Source organism: Macrotis lagotis, chromosome 1 (assembly GCF_037893015.1).
Source record: "Macrotis lagotis isolate mMagLag1 chromosome 1, bilby.v1.9.chrom.fasta, whole genome shotgun sequence".
In the NCBI taxonomy this organism is placed as follows: Eukaryota; Metazoa; Chordata; class Mammalia; order Peramelemorphia; family Peramelidae; genus Macrotis; species Macrotis lagotis.
Genome location: NC_133658.1, coordinates 828,083,752 through 828,107,539, shown reverse-complemented (window position 1 = coordinate 828,107,539; position 23,788 = coordinate 828,083,752). Strand labels below are relative to the sequence as shown.

Genomic DNA, 23,788 nt, shown 5'->3' with positions numbered 1-23,788 from the left:
TATGCTGATAACTTCTAGACTCCTCTATTAGGTATTTAAAGTCTTTCTTAATCTGGTTCTAGATTATTTTCCCTGATTTATTTCACATTTGTCCTTTTTTTGTACCATAATGTGTCCAGCCAAATTGCATTATTTGCCGTTCCTTTCAGCCTGCCTCTGTCTATGCCAAAGACAATCTTCCAACCCTCAGCCCTCAAAATCATTTTATCTGGCACCACCATGGCAACCACAGGTGGGACTTGAAATTCAATAAATCTAGGAACTTTTTAGGGGTGAATTACTTAAATGTTTGATCAAATATGGCAGGCTAATTTTTCAGCTGATAGTTTTGTATGACCTGCAAATGATGTTATTAATCTCCAAATGGTGCTCAGTAGGGAAAAAAAGGGTCCCACCCTTGGTTTATGTGATTCCTCATGCCCAGAATGCACTTCAGCATCTCCCAGCTGGTTGTAAACTTTGAGAGGACATGGGCATTTTTCATTCTTGTGTCTCTCTGTTCTGTGTCTTGAACATAGGTCAGGAATTGGGATGGAACGATCCTTTGATTTCATTGATTTAAGAAGCTCCTGGTGAAACATTTTATCTACTAATGTGGATTGGCACCTTCTCTGAAATTTATAGTCTTAGAGAGCGGATGATAGGTTAAGTGATTTGCATAGGATCACATAGCCAGTATATGTCAGAGGCAAGACATGGATTCATACCTTTCATGGGTACAGAGCCAAGCTTTACATCTACTATGCATTGAATTTTGACTCTTGAGTGCTGTGGCTGGAAGAGTTCAAGATCCCCTAGTATGAGGACAGGAGATGGGGAGGACAAAACAACTGCAAGCCAGTCAATCATCTATTGAGGAAGAGAGTTGGGAGACCCTAGTCCCCTGGAGGTTGGGAGATAACAGCCCCCAGGATCTGAGTTATTGCCTGCTACTTTTCAGCAGTCTTTTTTTTTTTTTTGTATATTACAGTTTCTTCCCCAAATTTTTTTTGTTTGCACAAGATGAGCAAGTATAGAAATAACTCCAACAGATGCAATATCTTGCTCATTAATATTCATAGCAATAATAAAAAAGCTCCAGAAACATTAGTTTTCTTTATAATAACTATAACAAATACTTATCCATTTGCCTGCTCTGAGTTGGCCAATGTACTAGATTTTGCAAATTAAGAGGAGTGATACAGGTCACAGGGTGCTGACTTGCGGTGTGGCAGGGAATAAACACTTGTAGTATCTCTCAACCAGTTACTTTTCTTTTTTTTTCCATTTAAGCTAAACAAATAAAATGCTGAATGCCTAAAACTTTATTTTTAAAATTTATTTAGATGCCTCATCGAGAAAAAGAAGCTTCAAAGAAAGAAGTCATTCTTTTGGCAAAGATGAAGCATCCAAATATTGTAAAATTCTTCTCATCTCTTCAAGGTTTGTTGTTTTTCTGATTTATAGGTGCATATCTGTTGTGTTATGTAGACAGTAGTTCCTGAAAACTGTGACTAAATCAAGTTTTTATAAGTTGAATAATTTCTTCCATTTACCTTACCTTTCAAAAACTACTTTATCTTCATTTCTGCTTTATTTACCTTCAGTTGGCAGTGGTTTCTAGTATAATTTTAATTCTAAATTTCTATGCTACCTCCTGACTTCAGTAAGTATGCAGCACTGTACTTTGCATACAGAAGTCATTTAAAAAATGTACATTAAAAACATTAATGAATAATCATCTACCATGGCTATTCCCCATGATACAGTAGATAGAACACTGGGCCTAGATTCAGGAAGACTTGAATTCAGACCTAGCTTCAGTCATTAGCTGTGGGATGCTGTCTGCCTCAGTTTCATCGGTAAAATGGGGATACTAGTAATGCCTATCTCCTGGCATTGTTGAGGATGAAGTGACTTAATAGCTGTGAAACACCTAGCTCAGGGCCTGATCCAAGGTAAGTATTATATAAATATTAGCTATCATTATTAAAAATGTAAATGTTCTATGGGATGCTATTATTTAAAGAAAATTTATAGTGGATATTATAGAATTACTCTAAAGTACATTATATCATACTATACAGTAGATAAAGCAGTGGGTTTGGAATCAGGAGGATTCATCTTCATGAGTTCAAATCTGACTTCAGCTACCTACTCAGACTGGGCAAATCACTTAACCTTCTTTGCCTCAGTTTCCTCATCTGTAAAATGAACTGCAGAAGGAAATGATAAACCATTCTAGTATCTTTGCCAAGAAACTCCAGATAAGCTCACAAAGAGTTGGACACTTGTCCTTAATTTAAGTTGTGCACTCCCTGGTCCGGCCAGGCTGTCCCTCCATGTCTACAATGCACTCACTCCTTCCTTGCCTCTCCTGCTTAGAATCCCTGCTTAAGGGTCACCTCCCCACACATATCCGACATTGTTTCCACCCACTGTAGCACCTTCTGTCTTTTTATATGGCTAATTCGTGTTTGTCTCCTTGAAGTCAAAGATAGATTGGGTCCTACTCTTCCTGGTATCCAATACATTGTCAAGCACAGTGCTTTCCATCTAGGAAATGATTGATAATGTGGAATGGGGTCGTGCATCTTTGCATCCCTCACAATATAAGCAATTTGCATTCAATAATGACAATTACAGCTTACATATATGGTCTGAAGTTCATCAGAGCTTACAAAGAGTTGCTCCTCGGTATAGAAGGAAACAGAGACTACAAGTCATGAGAGCTTAAGGTCACACTAAGACTCTTAGAACATCTTGTATTAGTGTGTATTTGGTGAGAGCAAATTTTAAGGAGGGAAAAAGCGGGAAGAAAAAGAATAAGTAATAATAGAGGAGGAAGAGGAAAGTTCAGTCATGTCCAACTCTGTGGCAAAGATTGCTTGGCAGGGAGATACTGGAGTGGTTTGCCATTTCCTTTTCTAGTTCATTTTATGGATGAGGAAACTGAGGCAAATAGGGTTAACTGACTTGTGCAGGGTCACACAGCTAGTAAGTGTCTGAGACTTTATTGGAACTACGGAAGATGAATCTCCTTGACTGTTTAAACCTAGCACTCTATCCACTGCACCGCCCAGCTGCCCCAAGAGGGAAGTAGAAAGGGGGAAAAATGGGAGAGAAAGAAGTGCCTTCCCCCAACCCATTCCTCCTAGGCTTTTTTGGATTAAAGAGAGGGAGCATGTTCCCACCTCATTCATTCATTCATTTAAACAGCGTATGGTGGTTAATGAACTGAATTTAGAGTCAGAAATATAGGCTTACATTCCTCAATTGACAAATGATCAAAGGATATGCAGACGATTTACAGACGAGGAGATCAAAGCAATCCATAGTCATGTGAAAAATTGCTCTAAATCATTACTTATTAGAGAAATGCAAATTAAAGCTTCTCTGAAGTACCACCTCACACCTCTCAGCCTGGCCAATATGACCAGAAATGATAATGATCATTGTTGGAAGGGTTGTGGGAAATCTGGGACACTATTACATTATTGGTGGAGCTGTGAACTCATCCAACCTTTCTGGAGAGAAATTTGGAACTACGCCCAAAGGGCAACAAAAATGTGCATACCCTTTGATCCAGCAAGAGATGATGAAAAAGGGTAAAAGCATCACTTGTACAAAAATATTCATAGCAGCCCTGTTTGTGGTGGCAAAGAATTAGAAATCAAGTAAATGTCCTTCAACTGGGGAATGGCTTAGCAAACTGTGGTATATGTATGTCATGGAACACTATTGTTCTATTAGAAACCAGGAGGGATGGGAATTCAGGGAAGCTTGGAGGGACTTGCATGAACTGATGCTGAGTGAGATGAGCCGAACCAGAAAAACATTGTACACCCTAACAGCAACATGGGGGTGATGATCAACCTTGATGGAGTCACTCATTCCATCAGTGCAACAGTCAGGGACAATTTGGGGTTGTCTGCAAAGGAGAATACCATCTGTATCCAGAGAATCAATTGTGGAGTTTGAACAAAGACCAAGGACTGTTACCTTTAATTTAGAAAAAAAACCTGGTATCTTATTGTCTGATCTTGCTATCTCTTATACTTTATGTTTCTTCCTTAAGGATATGATTTCTTTCTCATCACACTCAATTTGGATCAATATATACCATGGAAACAATGCAGAGACTGACAAATTGCCTTCTGGGGCGGGGGATAGGGAAGTAAGATTAGGGGAAAAATTGTAAAACTCAAATAAAATCTTTAATAAAAATTTTTAAAAAATGTAAAAAATAAATATAGGCTTAAATATGAACTTGATCACTTATTTGCTAACTGGGAAAGTTATCTAATCTTTTTTTCAGCCTCAGTTTTCTTAGTTATACAATGAGATGGTAGAAACTGGAGAGTCAGTGGGCCACTTCCTTCTTATCTTCTGCCATTTTCCTTTAGACGGTATTTATTTCTATTTCATTCTTTCTCTTCCTCCTCCTGCTGTTCCTTCGGTTTGAATTTGTTCTCACCAAATACATGCTAAATTTGAACAAACTGTTTGATGATGTACAATGCTAAGTCTCCAACTAATGCAAACTTTTATTTATATAAACACTTTTTAATATGGGAGCAACATAGCACTGGCCCTGGAGTCAGGAGTACTTGAGTTCAAATCCAGCCTCAGACACTTAATAATTACCTAGTTGTGTGGCCTTGGGCAAGCCACTTAACCCCATTGCCTTGCAAAAACTAAAAAAAAATGGGGCAACATGATTAATTTTCTTTCCTCATCCTTATATCTTGTATTGCTCACTCCTATTCGTACATCTGTATTGGTGAATAATGAAAATTTAGTTAACTTAAAAGTGACTTTCTTTGATAAAATGTTGGGGACCCTTGACCTAAGTAAGGATTCTTAATTTGACATTCATGAACTTGAACTTTTAAAAAAAATTTGATTCTTTTCAATATAGTTGAGAATTCCTTGTATTTTGTAATTACAATTCCTTTGCAATCCTATGTATTTTATTTTATGCATTAAAAATATTATTCTGATAAAGGATCCTTAGGCTTCACCAAATTCTCTGAGGGGTACCTGACTCAGAAAAAGTGTAGAAGCCCTGCACTACAGCAAAAAGTTCAGGCTTATTAGCCTAGTAGTCAAAGCCCTCTCCATTTGACTTCAAACCTTTTGTTTTCCTTGGTTCTTCTACTTCTCTACAGGAACTCTTTACTCCTTAATTATACTTAGGGAAACATTTCCTGGAATTTCTTGTCTCCATGCCATTACGATGCCTTCCCCCGTCCTTTTTGGCTCCCAAGACCCAATTTAAATGCCACATTTTCCAGGAATCCCTCTTTGACCACTCTGACCTAAAACAATATCTCTTCTGAACCTCTCCATCACTTTCTGCCCATTTGAGGCATATGCATAGTGGATGGATGGTTGGGCTTGGAATAAGCAGAGAGGGATTGGCATCCTTCCTCCTCCTCCTTCTAGATTGGTGACATTCTGTCACCTACTCAGTCTTGATATTTTTAGCTATAAAATTGGGATGATGAAAGCATCTACCTCACAAAATCAGGGTAAGAAAATAATTTATGTAAAGTGCCTTGCAAACCTTGAAATCCATATAAATCTAAGCCATTGTTATTGTTTCTGTTAATATTATTATTATCATTATTATTATTATTAGCTTGATGTCACAGCAGATGGAGCACTGAACCTGGAGTCAGAAAGACATGATTTCAAATCTAGCCTTAGACATTTTCCACCTGTGTGATCCTGGGCAAGTCACTTACCCGCTATTTGTCTCAGTTTCTTCAACTACAGAATGGTGAAGATAGGAGCACCTACCTTGCAGAGCTGTTGTGAGGTAGTGTTTGTAAAGCAACAACAATTTTAAAAAAAGGACTTCTTAACACAGTGCCTAATATATATGATATATGCTACATAAATCCTTATTTCCCTTGCCTCTATGATCTTGTGAAAATTAACTATTAATTTTAGTCCCTTGGCTATGTTGTTTTTATGTTGCTTTTCTTGCCCTAGTCTTTGTGACCTCATTTAGGTTTTTCTTGGCAAAGATACTAGAGTGGCTTGTTATTACTTTCTCTAGCTCATTTTACAGATGAGGAAACTGAGGCAAAACAGGATTAAGCGACTTTCTCAGGCTCACACAAAGCTAGTAAGTGTCTGAGGCTAGATTTGAACTCAGACCTGATACTCTGTTCACTGTACCACCCAGCTCTCCCTGAATACAGAGGCATGATTAAGTCACACTACCATATTTAACTTGACCTATCTTAATGTTTATCATGAGACACTGCATCTCCTGACTTTATACTTTTCCACTGACTTTTCTCCTTGGGATGTTTTTCCTCCTTGTCTCTGCCTCATAGCTTCCTTTAAGATATAGTTTTTAAAAAAAGGAAGGAGAAAAAAGATTCAACCCAAATTCCACCTTTCACAAGAGGCCTTGCCCAGTTTCTCCTGTTGCTAGAGCTTTCTTTCTGAAATGTTTCTCTCTGTCTTTTCAGGTCTGAATAGACATCACAAACACCTTGTTTTCTTAGACTGATAATGACATACCTTTCAGACCTCACATAAAACTTTTGGAAAATAATTGAATGCAGTTATCCTTCAATAGGGTTAGGGACTGGACTTGTGATTTCAATGGTATAGGGAACTCATGAATGAAGAAATTCCCTCCCCATCGATGCAGGTCGTCATTTCTCTGTAGCTTGGTTATTAGAGTTTGACCCCCATTGATCACTGTAGAGGTGAAGTGACTTGCCCAGGGTCACCCAGACAGTCCATGCCCAAGGCTAGTCTTGAATCCAGATCTTCCTGGTTTCGAAGCCGACTCATTTATGATGCCACACTGCTTCTCATGATTTAATATTGAATGTTACAGATATCTGTGTTGCTATTCACATTCAAGTATATTCTAAATTCTTCTACCAAATAGTAGATTCTTGGAAAGTGGGAACTGCAACTTGTATCTCCCCATGCACCTAGCTCAGTGTTCTGAATACACAAAATACTTAAGAAATGTTTGGGGGATTTTTCTGATACAGACAGACATAGAGAGAACCAGAGACAGAGGCAGAGAGAGATGGAAACAGACAGACAAGAAGATAACAGAAATTTCTCCATATCCAATCTAGTGCTTGTGCAATGTATTTTTTTGGGGGGGGGGGAAGAGGGACCCTACATATAGGAATTTATATAAATTCCTTTTAAAATTTAATTTTAGGGGCAGCTAGGTGGCACAGTGGATAGAGCACCGGACCTGGAATCAGGAGTACCTGAGTTCAAATCCAACCTCAGACACTTAATAATTACCTAGCTGTGTGACCTTGGGCAAACCACTTAACCCCCTTTGCCTTGCAAAAACTAAAAAAAATTTTTTTTTATTAGATTTGACTCATTATTCTAGACTACTGAGCACTTTTTGGATTCCTGTTCTTTAACTGATGTATTAGCTAGCCCTCCTAGTTTTCACATCATCTATAAATCTGCTGCACATACCTAATATCAATCCCTCTCACTTAGCCATTCCTGAAGTAAGTCCAGCTGAGTTGTGTCTATGCTACCAAAATCAGCCAGTGCTATTCACCTGATGGGAGTTACTCTGGTGGAAACACAGCAGCTTCTCATAGAGGACTTGTCCTCAACCTTTCTTTAATGAGAGGAGCATAACTTTAAGTGTGATAATGGGAGTCATAAATATTATGATGGACCCACTACTCCAATATTGCTGAAATATCTCATTGTAATGTAGAGTGACCCAATCTCTGGAAGGTTTTCACCACACACTCAAGCTCTGACAATTCTTTCCAAACCAGAAAGGTTTTGAATATAGGCTCAAGGATGGACTGTATGTCTATGAAGTTTAAGGACCAGCTTAGCCAAATTCACAGAAGCTCAACACTATGAGATTGACTAATAGGTGTTACATATTTTTGGTTAAAACCACTTCATTAACCCTTCTAATAAGTTAAGGAATGATTTTGAGCTACACACATGAAATAATTTTTCCAAAAAACATTGACTAATTTTGTGTTTTAATTTAAAAATGGAAGGTACAACTTAGATATTTTAATGAATAATTTGGGAGGTAGATTTCTAAACCATTTTACAGGAGGATATTTTAATTATACTTAAAAATACCTTACCTTTGATAGGAGAGGGAAGATCATGGGAGAGGTAATTAGATGCAATACATATTTGAGGAGGGACAGGGTGAAAGAAGAGAATAGAATAAATGAGGTGGGGAGGAATAAGATGGAGGGAAATATAGCTAGCAATAGCAATTGTGGGGAAAACTATTGAAGCAATTTCTCTGATGGACTTATGATAAAGAATGTGATCCACCCCAGAGACAGAGTTGATGGTGTCTGAATATAAACTGAAGCACTTTTTTTCTTTCACTTTTTTTTTGAAGTTTCTCTTTCTTTGTGTATGTGTTGGGGGTTATGTTTACTTTTACACCATGACTATTGTAGTAATGTGAAAAAAAATTTAAAAATTGGTTTTAAAAAACTTACCTTTTTAAAGAATCAATACATATAGGAAAGTTATTCCAGTAATTAAAATAATGCCCCTTTTTTCTTATAGAGATGAATAAATTATACATTGTGATGGAATATTGTGATGGAGGAGATCTTATGAAGAGGATCAATAGACAACATGGAGTACTCTTTGATGAGGACCAGGTAAAGGATTCTAATTAGTTACCAAAAGCTAGTATTTGAGGGAGAAAAAAGAGATCTGCTTTTATTATTCCAAAACTGTATAGCATGTCATTTGAGGGTAACCCCTCATACTAGAATGCAGTGAACTAACCAGTTCCCTAACAAATACAGTTTGATAATTATACATTATATTGTATATTCATTATACATTGACAGAAATACATTGACAGTTATGACTGCAGTGACTCTCATTGAAAGTGAAATCGTGGGGCGGCTAGGTGGCACAGTGGACAGAGCACCAGCCTTGGAGTCAGGAGTACCTGGGTTCAAATCCGACCTCAGACACTTAATAATTACCTAGCCATGTGGCCTTGGGCAAGCCACTTAACCCCATTGCCTTGAAAAATCTAAAAAAAAAAAAAGTGAAATTGTCTTGAGTAAAATGTTAGCATTCTTACAACCTCTAGCATTCCCTGCCCAAGTCCCTTTTAATCAGAATCTGGAAGTATTTAAAAACAAAATATTATAAATACAACATATTAACCTCTTGACTAAGTTTTATTCCTTTTTCCAGTGGAGCCTTATAATAGCTATACGCCTTTGTTAGTGAGAGGAAAAACATTCTTCTTAGAAAATGTCATTTTAGTTTCACTAGTTATTAAGAGAAGAAAGAGAGTGAAAAATAATGGCCTCCTCTCTCATTGCCACTTTGTGCAGCCACATATTTCTTTAATACATACAGAGCTTTTGTTGAAGTCCATTTGGGAGCTCTGGTCATGGAAGAGATATGTGCCTGAATAAGAATCAGAGTCAGAATGATGGATGCTTAATATTCTGGATTAAAGCACTCCACAATAATGTTATCATTATCTTCTCTGAGGTCTTTTTGTTACATTTTGGTATTTAAGATTGCCTCCAGTTTTGTTATTAAATATTTCTATTAAAAGTAAGTAATCCATATATCTCAAAACGTTGTGAATTTATTCAAGCATTCTTCCTGTGCTCATATAGGACCATATTCTGGATTTATGGAAAACATGTCTCCTCTTTTCCTCTGTGTGCTTTTTCTTCTGTATTTATAAGACTGACCTTCACTGTTAAAGTTGGGGCTACATTTCATTTTGATAACAGGGCTTCCAGAATTGCAATTTAACATTTTGTCTTTAGAGCTTACCTACCTATAATTCTCCCCTTTTCTGTATTTAATAAGGGAAATAAACAAACAAATGTTTGTGAATTAGTAAAATTTGACTGTCATCTCTATAAACATGGATTGCATACTGAAAAAGACCCTGAATTTTATGGAGAGAAATTGACAAAAATGAAGCCAAATGAGGTGTTAAAAGTAAGATAAAAACCAGATTCTAAAAACTTCTATGCTTGTCCTCCATATTTTCTCCCACACTAAAAAAGAAACACAACTAAGAAGCAACACAGTTATCAAGAAAAAGAAAATATAAGCATGGTGCCAGTACATTTTTAACATTTAAATGTTCAGTAAGAAAAACAACATAGGAAGTCTCATTCACTTCCTTGCTTCTAATCGTTTATCTTTTAATTGTACTGAATTCTCACATACAAGAAGACCGGAGTTCAAATCCATCCTCAGACAATTGCTAACTGTTGGCTCTTGGGCAAATCACTTTTGCCTCAATTTCCTCATCTGTAAAATAAGAGATTTAATATCATCCATCTTTCATTTTTTGTGAGGATGAAATGAGATAATAATTATAAATAATTATAAATTATAATTATAAAACACAGTGAGTACTATATAGATGGTAATTAACCATTGATGATGATGATGATTTATGATGATGATGTTGAACCTCATCTTTGTGCCTCAGTTTTCCTTGTTAGAAAATGAATAGAATTAAAAACTAAAGTGGATTCTTATATAAATATGTTTGATTGATACAGAGTATATCCATGTAATTCCTTTGTTTTTTTATATTGTTCCATTCAATTCTTTTTTTTTTTTTGGTCTTTTTTTTTAGGTTTTTTTTGCAAGGCAAACGGGGTTAAGTGGCTTGCCCAAGGCCACACAGCTAGGTAATTATTAAGTGTCTGAGTCCGGATTTGAACCCAGGTACTCCTGACTCCAGGGCCAGTGCTTTATCCACTACGCCACTACGCCACCGTTTTTTTTATATTGTCATTGGGACATTTCACTGAAATTGTAACTATCAGATTGACAAGAGTAGCTTCTCTTTCATTGCAGATTCTGTGTTGGTTTGTGCAGATCTCTCTGGGATTGAAACATATTCATGATAGGAAAATCTTACACAGAGACATAAAATCCCAGGTAAGTAACTCAGAGAAGATGAACGAGAAAAATGGGATCTTTCTCTTGGCCCAACTCACATAGTTTTTTTTTTTTTCTTTGTTTATAGAACATTTTTCTTAGTAATAATGAGATGATTGCAAAGCTTGGGGACTTTGGCATAGCAAGAGTATTGAACAAGTAAGTAGCTTTTAAATACATTTTCTTTACTGCTCAAAATGGCCAAGGTAATATCCAACAGTTACATGTAAAAGTATTGTTTAATATTTTTAGGTAAATATTTGGATACTGACTCTGAGATGGCAATTGGCACACTGAGGTACACCAAAGAAATACCATGGAAGGAAGGAAGGAAGGAAGGAAGGAGGGAGGGAGGGAGGGAGGAGGAAGGGAAGGGAGGGAAGATGAGAGGAGAGAAAAGGAGAGGACAGGAAAGAAAGTAAAAATAAAACAATAAAGAGCCTTTTATCATATAAGCATAGTCAAGCAAAATAAATTCTCAAAACTCATTTCTCCATCTTCATCAGTTCATCATCTCTTGGTCACAAAATGTTCTGTTTCATCAGTCCTGTGGAATCATTGTTTATAATTTCATTAATCAGAGTTCTTTCAGAATTGTTCTGAAATATTGATATAATTTGTTCTTCTGGTTGTGCTCATTTCACTCTGCACCAGTTCATTTAAATATTCTCAGGTGTCTCAAATCATCTCTTCATTACTTATAGCACAATAATATTCCATTACCTTCATATACCAAAATTTGTAAAGCCATTCTTTAATTACCTTAGCTTTACGGTTCTTTGCCACTACACAAAGAACTGCTATAAAGGTTTTTGGTTTTGTTTTTACATATATGTCTTTTTCCTCTTTTTTTGATCTTAATAGAATTAATAATGAGTAAAAGGACATGTGCAGTTTGATAAAATTTTGGAATATAATTCCTAATTGCTGTTCAGGATGGTCAGACAATTCACAGCTCCACATCAGTGTACCTGTTTTCCCACAGCTGATTCAAAATTTATTATTTTTTTTCCTTTCTTTTTTTCCCCAGCTTTGCCAATCTAGTTGGTGTGAGTGGACTCTCAGAGTTGCCTCAATTTCCATATCTCAAATTATTAGTAATTTGAAGCAGTTTTCATATGACTATAGATAGTTTGGATTTCTTTCCTGGAGAAGTTTCTGTTCCTATCCTTAGAATATATATTAATTGTATCAAAATATATTTAACATGATTGTACATATATATAACCTGTGTATCAGATCACTTGCTGTCCTGAAGTGTGGGAGGGAAGGGAAGAAGGGAGGAAAAAAACCGTGGAACTCAAAATCTTATAAAAAATGAATATTTAAAATTATCTTTACATGTAGTTGGAAAAAATAAAATAAAAAGTAAAAAACCCCAAATGTCAAAAAATATTATAATGTGTAATTGAAGAAAAATAAAATGAAAAACATTTTTTAAATGTTTATTAATTGGAGAATGCATGCAACCTCAGTTTCAATAAGAATTGAATGATATTTCTGTGATTTTGAGCAAGTAATTGCCCTTCTCTCTGAGGCCTCAAGGAGAACTAATAAGGATTTCTTAACTTAACAGACCCCTTGGCTATCTAGTTAGACATATGGACTCTTAGAAGAATGCTTTTAAATGCACAGATTAAAATACATAGGATTATAAAAGGACACATTTTTGTTGAAATATAATTATTAAAATATTTTTAAACTCCTCAAGTTCAAAATTTCTGAATTAAGTGATCCTTAAGGTCCCTTCTAGTCTAATATGATATTTTGAAGGTTTGAGAGGTTTGACTTATAACCCTCTCTCAATCTCCTTCCCAAAATTATTTGTCCGTTTAATTGTAAACCCCTCATTAGCCTTCTTGGAAGAAACAACTAATTATTTTCCATAACTAAGTGCAAAGGTAGGTTTAATTAGTAAGTTGCAGATTGGTCTCTTTCTTTTAGTTGGAGGTAGATTGGGAGTAGGTAGCCTCCCTAGCAGACACTTTCCAGGTATTCTAGAGTCTCTTTCTCCTTCCATGGGGTACTGGCCATTCCTCATCCCCACTCCATCCTTCCTTGCGTTGCCTCTTGTGCTATTTACCCTGAACAGGGTTTGAGGTGCTTGATCCAGGTGGAAAAATTTCTAGTTTTTAATTTTTTTTTTGTTTTAAGGCAATGGACTTAAGAGTGACTTGCCTGAGCGACTAGATGGTGCAGTGGATAGAGTGCCAGCCCTGGAGTCAGGAGGATCTGAGTTCAAATGTGACCTCAGACACTTAATAATTACCTAGCTGTGTGGCCCTGGGCAAGCCACTTAACCCCATTTGCCTTGCAGAAAACTTAAAAGAGAGAATGACTTGCCCAAGGCCACACAGCTAGGTAATTATTAAGTGTCTGAGGCTAGATTTGAACTCAGGTCCTCCTGACTCCAGGGCTGGCACTCTATCCACTGCACCTCCTAGATGCCCCCTAAGAAATTCCTAGTTTTGACTGTGTCTCTGAGATCTCTTCCAACTAAGTTTCTCTGTATTTTTTAAAAATATAAATAGTTAACATTCAATTTAATTCAATCTAGTTAATATTTATTGCATCTTCATGGTTCCCAGGACTATAAAATGGTGGGTTGAATAGTAATCTGGAGATAAATGGTTTGTCTTTGAAGAATCAGGCAGGTCCATGACCATCATTTCTTCTATTCTAAGTCTAAGACCATCATATTTTTCTATATCTGTGACTTTACTTGATTCTTCCAAAAGCAAATGTAGGGCTCTGGCCATAAGGAACCTCCTGAGAGGTAGGAAACAAAGTAGTTCAGGGAAATAGTGGTGAATTTGAAGGCAGATGATTTGGGTTTAAGTCCCATCTATTTTTTTTTCATTGTAAAGATTTTATTTATTTTGAGTTTTACAATTTTTTTCCCCTGATCTTACTTCCCTCCCTCCCCCACAGAAGGCAATTTGCCAGTCTTTAGCATTGTTTCCATGGTATACATTGATCCAAATTGAATGTGATGAGAGAGAAATCATATCCTTAAGGAAGAAAAATAAAGTGAAAGAGATCCCAAGATCACACACATAATAAGATATCAGTTTTTTTTCCCCAAATTAAAGGTAATAGTCCTTGGTCTTTCTTCAAATTCCACAATTCTTTCTCTGGATACAGATGGTATTCTCCATTGCAGACAGCCCCAAATTGTCCCTGATTGTTGCACTGATGGAATGAGCAAGTCCTTCAAGGCTGATCATCACCCCCATGTTGCTGTTAGGGTGTACAGTGTTTTTCTGGTTCTGCTCATCTCACTCAGCATCAGTTCATGCAAATCTTTCCAGGCTTCCCTGAATTCCCATCCCTCCTGGTTTCTAATAGAACAGTAGTGTTCCAAGACATACATATACCACAGTTTGTTAAGCTATTCGCTTAAGTCCTATCTTGACTAATTGTTATTAGTTTTGTTTCCTATTTTAATGAAGTATTTTTCTATAATATAATGACTTTAGGAAAAAAAGTCTAATTTTCTTGTCTCCCTGAGAATAAACTTCTTTATTATCTTGTTCAAAATACTTTTAGTACAATGGAACTCGCTCGGACTTGTGTTGGGACACCTTACTACTTGTCTCCAGAAATCTGTCAGAATAAACCCTACAACAACAAAACGTGAGTTCTCTCTATCAATTGACTCATTTGAAATTAGCTGTCAAGTCTCATTTAGAGAACTCTATAAGAAATACGGAAACTATGTGTCATCCCTGCCATGCTGTTAATTAAAGGTTTATATCTTAATGTCCATGTAAGATGGGTCCTTTGTCAAGAAATGGTTAAATTGGGACAGCTAGGTGGCACAGTGGATAAAACACCAGCCCTGGAGTCAGAAGTACCTGGGTTCAAATCGTCTCAGACACTTGATGATTACCTAGCTGTGTGGCCTTGGGCAAGCCACTTAACACCATTTGCCTTGCCAGAAAAAAACCCTTAAAAAAAAAGGGTTAAATCCTTCTGGAGAAAAGGTATCATTAGAGAAATGGAGTCTCTATGAAGAAAAGGTATCATCATGGAGATCTTGTTATTCTGTGATCCCATTTGGTAACCATGGGAAGTTTTGGTCATGGAATATAAAGCTTGGTCCCTGGGAATGGTACTTTTGGATGAACTGCCCTGCAGTTACTTGCTAAAGACCCTATTAATGCTTCTGATCAATCAATATTTATTAAATGCCTACTGTGTCCCCAGGAACTGTAAAAAACTCTGGGGGATACAGAAAAACAATGAAACTCAGAACTTGCCATCAAGAAGTTTATAATTTAATGGAAGAGGCAACATGTAAGCAAATACATACAAAACAAGCTATATCCAGGATAATAGGAAGTAATTCATAGAGGGGAAAGCACTAGAATTAAGAGAGGTAATTAAGAAAGCTTCCAGTAAAAAGAGAGATTTTAGTTGGAGGAAGCCAAGAAAGTCAGTCAGCAGAGTAGAATATTCTAGTTTTTTGTCTGAGAAACATATATAACAGAGAAATGACCTTGTTATTGTACACATTGCATGTACCACCTATTTATTAATTAATCTTAACTATAATCATACCTATAGCTAGTATTCATATATAATTTTAAGATTTGTAAAACAATTTTTATTTGACTTACAACACTCTTGGGAAGTAGATATTATTAAATATATTATATTATTTAAAATTTGGGAAACAAAGGCATGCAAAATGTTAAATGATTTGTTCAAGATAGTTGCTCTGTTTGTTTTGTTTTTTTGATTTTTGCAAGGCAATGGGTTAAGTTACTTGCCCAAAGTCACATAACTAGATAATTATTAAGTGTCTGAAGGCTAGTGCTCTATCCACTGCACCACCTAGCTGCCCCCCAGGGTAGTTCCTTTGTTCTTGAATGATACTACTGTTTTGTGAATAGTCTTTGAGTATAAGGAAGTCCCTTCTGGGAGGACACAGGGTTCCTCTAGTGAAATTTAAAAAAGCTTTGAGAGCCAATTTCTGGATAATTTAACAATTTTATTAATAATGCCAGCATCTTAATAAAAGGATGGTTATCTGAAAATTTAACATTTGACTCTTAGGAGCTATTCCTAATTCTAAAATTCCCTGACTAATAGAAATGGTTGTTTTGTTTGTTTGCCTATTTAACTTTCCTAGGGGAAAGAGGTGATCAACATAGGGACAAAGGGACAAAGGGACAAAAACATTTCTACTTAAGATAGTTAGGATTTTTTTTTTAATAGACGTCTTCTGGGTTTTTTAACATCATAGTTATCCCTCTGTTAGACACTCCCACAGAACTATTCCATAGAACAAACAGTATTTTTTAAAGAAAAGAAAGAAAGGGAGAGAGTGGAAGTGAAGGAAGAATTGAAAGAGTGAGAGAAAGGAAAGGAGGAAGGAAAAAAAATGAAAAAATCAGTTTAACTGATCAATACGTTGAAAAAATCCGAAATAAAAAAGTCCTCTACACCTAGTTTTATTTCTTTTTCTGAGGCTAGGTAATTTAAGATCAATATCAGGTAAACTGATAGTTTGAGTATTTTATAACTTTGAAGGTATTTTTTCATTTCTTTTGCACTTTCATTTTTATTAGCACATAATTGGGCATAATATGTTCATACAGTTATATGTGTGATTATTCATTTTACTATTTCTGGTTTTATTGTGATGTCAACTTGATCATTTGATATTTTATTAATTTGACTTTCTCCATTCTTTTTAAACAGATTAGCTAAAGTTTTTAAAACTCAATTGTTTTTTCCAAAGAATCAATTATTCATTTCCTTTAATATTTCTGTTATATTTTGGTTTTCAATTTGTCTATATTTCTTCTAATTTTTAAAAATATCCTCCCGTGCTATTTTAGGCTTATTTGTTTATTTGTTGGCTTGTCAATTTTTAAAAATGCATTTTCAGCTCATTAGTTCTCTTCTATTTTGTCAATATATATTTGTAGGTACATTCTGGATTAATTATGATTTGCTTTAACTATAACCCTCCTGTCCTACTGTCCCCTTAGGTCTAAAGAGAACATGATATCCCACTCTGCACCTTTGAATAATCTCTGTATTCCTCTAAATTTGGGAGAACAAATAGCTAAAAAACAATGGCTAAAGCATTAGACTTGGACTCAGGAAAACATGAGAGTTCAGGTTCTTCTGCCTTAGGCATTTACTGTCTGGGTACCCACTGTAGACACTGGGTTTCCTGCTATTCTGTGATGGTGTGGGAAAACTTGCGGAATTTTGGTCATGAGATATAGGCCTCAGTTTCCTCATCTGTAAATGCTGGGATTGGACTCTAGGGCATCTGAAATTCTCTCTCTATCAAAAACTGTGCCCCCTCTTTTCAAGACAACACAAGCACAGTTAAGCTTTGTGAGGGAACTCTGAGGTATAAACTATGTAATGGCCTAGGTATTTCAGAGCTCTTCTCCCATTTTTGAGGCAGGAGAGCTCAGTTGTCAAGCATTAGATTTTACCACTATCCCCTGGATGACAGTACTTGTTAAAAAACCTCCACCACTACCACCACCAAAATGAGTTCATTTCAGGTGTCTTATGCCTTGGATCCCCCTTCAGTCTTCAGACTTCTTTTTTGATCCTGACTTTTGGAGAAATGTTTATCTGGCCAATTAACATTGGTAGGCTTGGATTTTTAAAAAAAATAAGATTTTTTTTTCCTGATTGGGTACCTTTAATTTCTGGTCAAGACCCCATTGATATCATACTTATCACTATGATTATTTTTGATTATTAAGAAAGATATTAACTTTGCACCTAATTTTGATCTTGAGAAATCTTATCAGTCTGTGATACTGCACTATTTTGCTTTTCCCCTTATATCTCTGATTGCTCTTTTTCCTCCTTCTGCTCCTTGAATATGGCTAATTCCCAATCCATTGTGGGTTATTTTTTTGTTTTCTTTTAATTTTCTCAAAATATATTATCTAGGCTATTTTTTTGGTTGTGTCTTTTGAGTAGTCCAATGATTCTTAAATTTCTTCATGTAAAAGTTATTTTACATAAGGATCATGGGTGGGATTTGAACCTAGTGTCTTTAGTTTCTAGAGTAAGTGTCCTTTCTATCATGCTGCTTCCCATATAGTTTAAAAATGCTGAAGGACCCACACTTATAATTCAGCAAAAGTCACATTAGCCATTCTGGTTTGGGGTTAGATTTCTCTTTTCACAATCATTTCTTGTATACTAAATACCTGCTACTCATATTTTTACTGTTGCCGTATTAGATTGGAATTGAGTTATTACAATGACCAGTGGAGTTGGGAACTGATAGAGTAGAGATGTCTTTACTATTGTTAGGACCAGAATCAATAATGCTTTCTTTGTAATTACTTCATCACTAAAAGTAAAGAGCATACATTTATAAGTTTGAAGAATTATAACTCTCTGCTGTAACAAGTATTTTTCATTTATTTGGCTTTGTTTCCATAGTGTTGCATAAGTAAATATTCATCACAATAATCTTCGAGGATATGACATTATGCATTATGAAAGTAATCTCTTTCCGGAAAGGGTCAACCTCTATGGAAATTGACTATCTTCTAAATCATGTGAATTAAACCATTTTTAGCTTATCCCCATCAAATCACTTTGAAAGAATAGAAAAAAGAACACTTGACCCTTATAGAGCCTCCCTACCCAAAGAGAAATACATTGTTTAATACATTAATTAATGATGAGTTGTGTCTGTGACAGAACCTTCTATGTGAATCTTGGTATTATTTGAATAATTAGAATTATTTGATGATGGTTGTATAGTATAATCTCTTTTTTTATAGTTTTCAAAACTGAGGATCATAAAGACAGAGTAAGGAGATTACTTTTTTGTTGTTGTTTTTTCAAGTTAAGTGACTTGCCCAAGGTCACACAACTTAGTATTAAATGTCTGAGGTTTGATTTGAACTCAGGTCCTCCTGGGTTCCAGGACCAGTGCACTATTCTCTTTGCCAACTAGAGAACATCTTTGAAGCCAACTGAGGACTAAGTGGTCATGGTGGCTTAGAACTCTTTTTTAAATCTTGATTTTTCATGTCCCGAGTACAGGACCCTTGTTAGGTGCCTTACCTTTCTCCAAGGAAAAGGGGGAGAATGAGAAGAAGAGAGTTTCTAGGAAAAAGGGAGATAATGGGAAAAGGATGAGGAAGATGAAAGTAAAGAAGAGAGAAAGAAAAAGAAGGAAAAGAAAGACAAAGGAATGATAGAATATGGAGCATGAGAAAGGTTGTGTAGTCTTAACTAGAAAGAGAGGAAGTTGCAAAAAAAAGTATATATTTTAATTGTGTTTTGCTTTTTATGTGTACTTCCCTCCTACTTTGTTATGATTGAGGTATTGAATTAGAATTCTCCTTCTTTGGTCAGGTTGATTGAATTTTACCTAACAGTATTATGATGCCATTATGTTTGAAGATGTCATCCCTACACATCTCTATGTACTTATCGGAATTATAATGAAGACCTGCAATGAAACTAGTAGTGGAGCTATGAGATTAATAGAATCTACATCAGTTTCATTGTTCAAATTGTTTCCTAATTCTGGGGTCTTATGACATTTAAAAACAAAACATTATAATAAAAGTAAACATTATTATAAGTTGGAAGAAAAATTGTTTTTGCTATAACAAAGGGCTATGCATTTAATTTAGCAAATGAAAGTATTCTTTTTTTTTTTTGCAAGGCAAATGGGGTTAAGTGGCTTGCCCAAGGCCACACAGCTAGGTAATTATTAAGTGTCTGAGACCGGATTTGAACCCAGGTACTCCTGACTCCAGGGCTGGTGCTTTACCACTGGGCCACCTAGCCGCCCCCCCCCCCCCCCCCGATGATTCTTTAAGACAGTGATAGACTCCATGAACTCCCAAGGAGCTCATGGATAGACTTCAGGTGGGTTTTGAACTTGTATAGGAAAAAAAAATTACAGTGTTATTTTCTCCAACCTCTAATTGAAATTTAATATTTCCTCTAATGATGAATGTGGGCAACAAATATTGTTTTGAGAAGAGACTATAGGCTTCACCAGATTACCAAAGAGGGTCCATGATGGACAAAAAAGGTTAAAATCCCTTGCTCTAAGATATGAAATTATGTTTTGTAAAATCAAGTCAAGATTCTTTTTTTTAAATAAATATTTTATTTGTTTTCCAATCATATACAATAGTAGTTTCTACCTATCATTTTTTGTAAGGTTTTAAATTTTACAATTTTCCCCCACCTTCCCTTCCCTCCCCCCACCCTCACAACGCAAGAAGGCAATGAGATAATCTTTACATTGTTTCCATGCTATACATTAATCAAAATTGAATGTGTTGAGAGAAAAATCATATCTTTGAGGAAAAAATAAAATATTAGAGATAGCAAAATTATGTAGTACAATAAGACAACTTTTTTTTTTTAATTGAAGGTAGTAGTCTTTGGTCTTTGTTCAAACTCCCCTGTTCTTTCTCTGGATACAGATGGTATTCTCCATCACAGATACCCTAAAATTGTCCCTGATTACTGCACTGATGGAATGAGCTAGTCCATTAAGGCTGATCATCACTTCATGTGGCTGTTAGGGTGTACAATGTTTTTCTGGTTCTGCTCATCTTGCTCAGCATCAATTCATGCAAGTCTTTCCAGGCTCCTCTGAAATCCCATCCCTCCTGGTTTCTAATAGAAAAATAGTATTCCATAACATACTTAATACCATAATTTGTTCATCCATTTCCCCAATTGATGGACATTCACTTGATTTCCAGTTCTTTGCCACCACAAACAGAGCTGCTGTGAATATTTTTGTACAAATGATGTTTTTACCCTTTTTTCATGATCTCTTCAGGGTATAGACCCAGTTAGGGCTATTGTTGGATCAAAGGGTATGCACATTTTTATTGTCTTTTGGGCATAATTCCAGGTTGCTCTACAGAAAACTTAGATCAGTTCACAGCTCCACTAACACTGCATTAGTGTACCAGATTTTCCACATCCCTTCCAACATTGCTCATTGCCCTTCTGGACATATTGGCCAATCTGAGAGGTGTGAAATGGTATCTCAGAGATGCTTTAATTTTCATTTCTCTAATCAATAATGATTTAGAGCAATTTTTCATATAACTATGGATAGCTTTGATTTCCTCATCTGTAAATTGCCTCTGGATATCCTTTGACCATTTGTCAATTAGGAAATGGCTTGTTTTTTAAATAAATTTGACTCAGTTCTCTATATATTTTAGAAATAAATCCTTTGTCAGAAATACTAGTTATAAAAATTGTTTTCCAATTTACTAAATTTCTTTTGATCTTGGTTATAGTGGTTTTATTTGTGCAAAAGCTTTTTAATGTAATATAATCAAAATTATCTAGCTTGTTTTTAATAATGTTCTCTACCTTACCTCTTCCTTGGAAATAACCTTTCCATAGATCTGACAGGTAAACTATTCCTTGATCTCCTAGTTTGCTTATAATATTGTCTTTTATGACTAAATCCTGTATCCATTTTGATCTTATCTTGGTGTAGGGTAGAAAATGTAGGTCTAATCCAAGTTTCTGCCATGCTAACTTCCAATTTTCCCAACAGTTTTTATCACAGAGAGAGTTCTTATCCCAGAAGTTGGGCTCTTTGGGTTTATCAAACAGCAGATTACTATAATCATTTCCTGCTGTCTCTTTTGCACCTAGTATACTCGACTGATCCACCACTCAATTTTTTAGTTAGTTCCAGACAGTTTTGATGACTGATGCTTTATAATATAATTTTAGATCTGGTAAGGCTAAGCCAACTTCTTTTGCACCTTTTTTCATTAAATCCCTAGATATTCTTGACTTTTTGTTTCTCCATATGAATTTAGTTACAATTTTTTCTAGTTCATTAAAGTAATTTTTTGGAAGTTTGATTGGTAAGGCACTAAATAAGTAGTTAGGTAGAATTGTCATTTTTATTATATTAGCTTGGACTATCCATGAGCAGTTGATATTTGCCCATTTTTTTAAATCTGATTTTATTTGTGTTAAAAGTGTTTTATAGTTGTTTTCATAGAGTTTCTGAGTCTGCCTTGAAAGGTAGACTCGCAAGTATTTTATATTGTCTGAAGTTACTTTAAATGAGATTTCTCTTTCTATCTCTTGCTGCTGTTTCTTGCTAGTAATATATAGAAATACTGAAGATTTATGTGGGGTTTTTTTTAATATCCTGAGTCGTCAAGATTCTAATGGGTCAAACAATGTCAATAAAAAGATATTCAAAGAGTAGAAAAAAGAACCTTAATATTTCATCTGTTTCTTGAGGCACTTGAAAATAATATAATCCTATGAATCCTTTCTACAATCTGAGAATACTTGTTATGAAATGCATAGGATCTCTATGAAGGAGGAGGGCCCATTTTAAAATATTTCATCTGGGGCTATTTTTTTCCTAGCTTGGCTTTGAGTGCCTCTAATGTAATTATTTTTACATTCCCTACTTTTGTTTTTTCTAGTGTAATTATTCAAGAAGTAAAGTGGTGATTGTTTATTGAATAAAGTCACAAATCGCTTCATATTTTTAAAGCTTTCCTTCTAATAAATGCCACCTTTAGAAGTCATAAGCAAATTTGTTATAGGATTTCAGCTTTCAAGATAGCTATTTATAATTCTAGCCTCCTTCTTCCTGATGAACAATTTGCAAAGATGTCCATTACAGCTATCACTTATATTATTTTAAAAGTCTAAGTAAAGCTAATGCATGTTGAAAAATGATAAGCAGTAATTTCATTGATTAGTTGTCAATATAGGAGATATTTAATTGAAATAATGATAAAATTTTGGCCTCTAGAACTTTATTTTTTCAATGAAAATCCAACACTCAGTACCTTAAAGATATGGGGGGACCTAATCCTAGTAGGTGCAAGGTCATTATAAGAACCCTGGTAACCAAGGTTGAGCATAAGTAAGATCAACCACTCTGTCCAAAAGTATAGGGTGAGAATATTTTTTATACAAAACCTCAATTTGCAACTGAGGTTAAAGTTTGAGCAAAGTAGAAGATATGGAACACTAGAAAGAATTATGGGGCTGGCTAGGTGGCGTAGTGAATAAAGCATCAGCCCTGGAGTCAGGAGTACCTGGGTTCAAATCCAGTCTCAGACATTTAATAATTACCTAGCTGTGTGGCCTTGGGCAAGCCATTTAACCCCATTGCCTTGCAAAAAAAAAAAAAAGAATTATGACAGATCTAGAGATACCCAAAAATCCAATCTAAGAAAGTAACTCTGTATCAGCTGTAAGTAAAGATTTAAGGCAAAAAATTACATATATTGTGGATTTTAAATAAGAAATAAAAGATGACCTGGGCAAATTTTGGTTTTGTTCTGAAGATTTTAAGAGGAGAAAGAGAATGGAAGGTAAAAGGAATACATGAGTACAGAAAGGAACAAGAGGGTATAATTTGCTATTTCTCATAATTTAGTGTGTGAATAGGAAAGTATACCAGCATGGTGGAAGGTGGGACACCATAAGAGATAGCAGAAAGGCCAATTTCAAAGAATCTTTGGAAGGAGAAACTGATGCAGAGTAAAATAGGTAGAACCAGGAAAATAATTTTATAAGGACAGTATCCTCATAAAGAAAAATCGCTTTGAGTCTTAAGAACTCTGTTCAAAGAAATGACTAGTCAGGCTTCTATGGAACCTATGATGAAGCATATTATTCACTTCCCAAAAGAGATATGATGGTACAAGCTGTGGAAGGACACAAACATATTTAGATATGTCTACTGTATGAATTTCTTTTGCTTGAACTTACTTAGTTGTTATAAGAGTTGTATTTTTGTCTTCTTCTGTTTTCAGTTGGGGAGATGTTGGTGAAATAGAAAAAATAGCAATGGTGATCCCATAAAAAG

General features: G+C 35.4%; 1 protein-coding gene across 6 annotated transcripts in view; it reads left to right on the top strand.

The window, feature by feature from the left end:
- Positions 1 to 23,788, top strand: part of NEK5 (NIMA related kinase 5) — a 118,037-nt gene that overhangs the window by 9,708 nt on the left and 84,541 nt on the right. For 4 of the 6 annotated variants that reach the window (XM_074217199.1, XM_074217198.1, XM_074217197.1 and 1 more), the window contains 5 exons: positions 1,326 to 1,422; positions 8,551 to 8,648; positions 10,849 to 10,932; positions 11,021 to 11,091; positions 14,482 to 14,568. In XM_074217199.1, coding sequence (XP_074073300.1) covers positions 1,326 to 1,422; positions 8,551 to 8,648; positions 10,849 to 10,932; positions 11,021 to 11,091; positions 14,482 to 14,568 — 437 coding nt within the window. Of the gene's footprint in view, positions 1 to 1,325; positions 1,423 to 5,623; positions 5,804 to 8,550; positions 8,649 to 10,848; positions 10,933 to 11,020; positions 11,092 to 14,481; positions 14,569 to 23,788 lie in introns of those variants that run through there. The other 2 variants (XM_074217201.1, XM_074217200.1) reach the window with 2 other exon arrangements.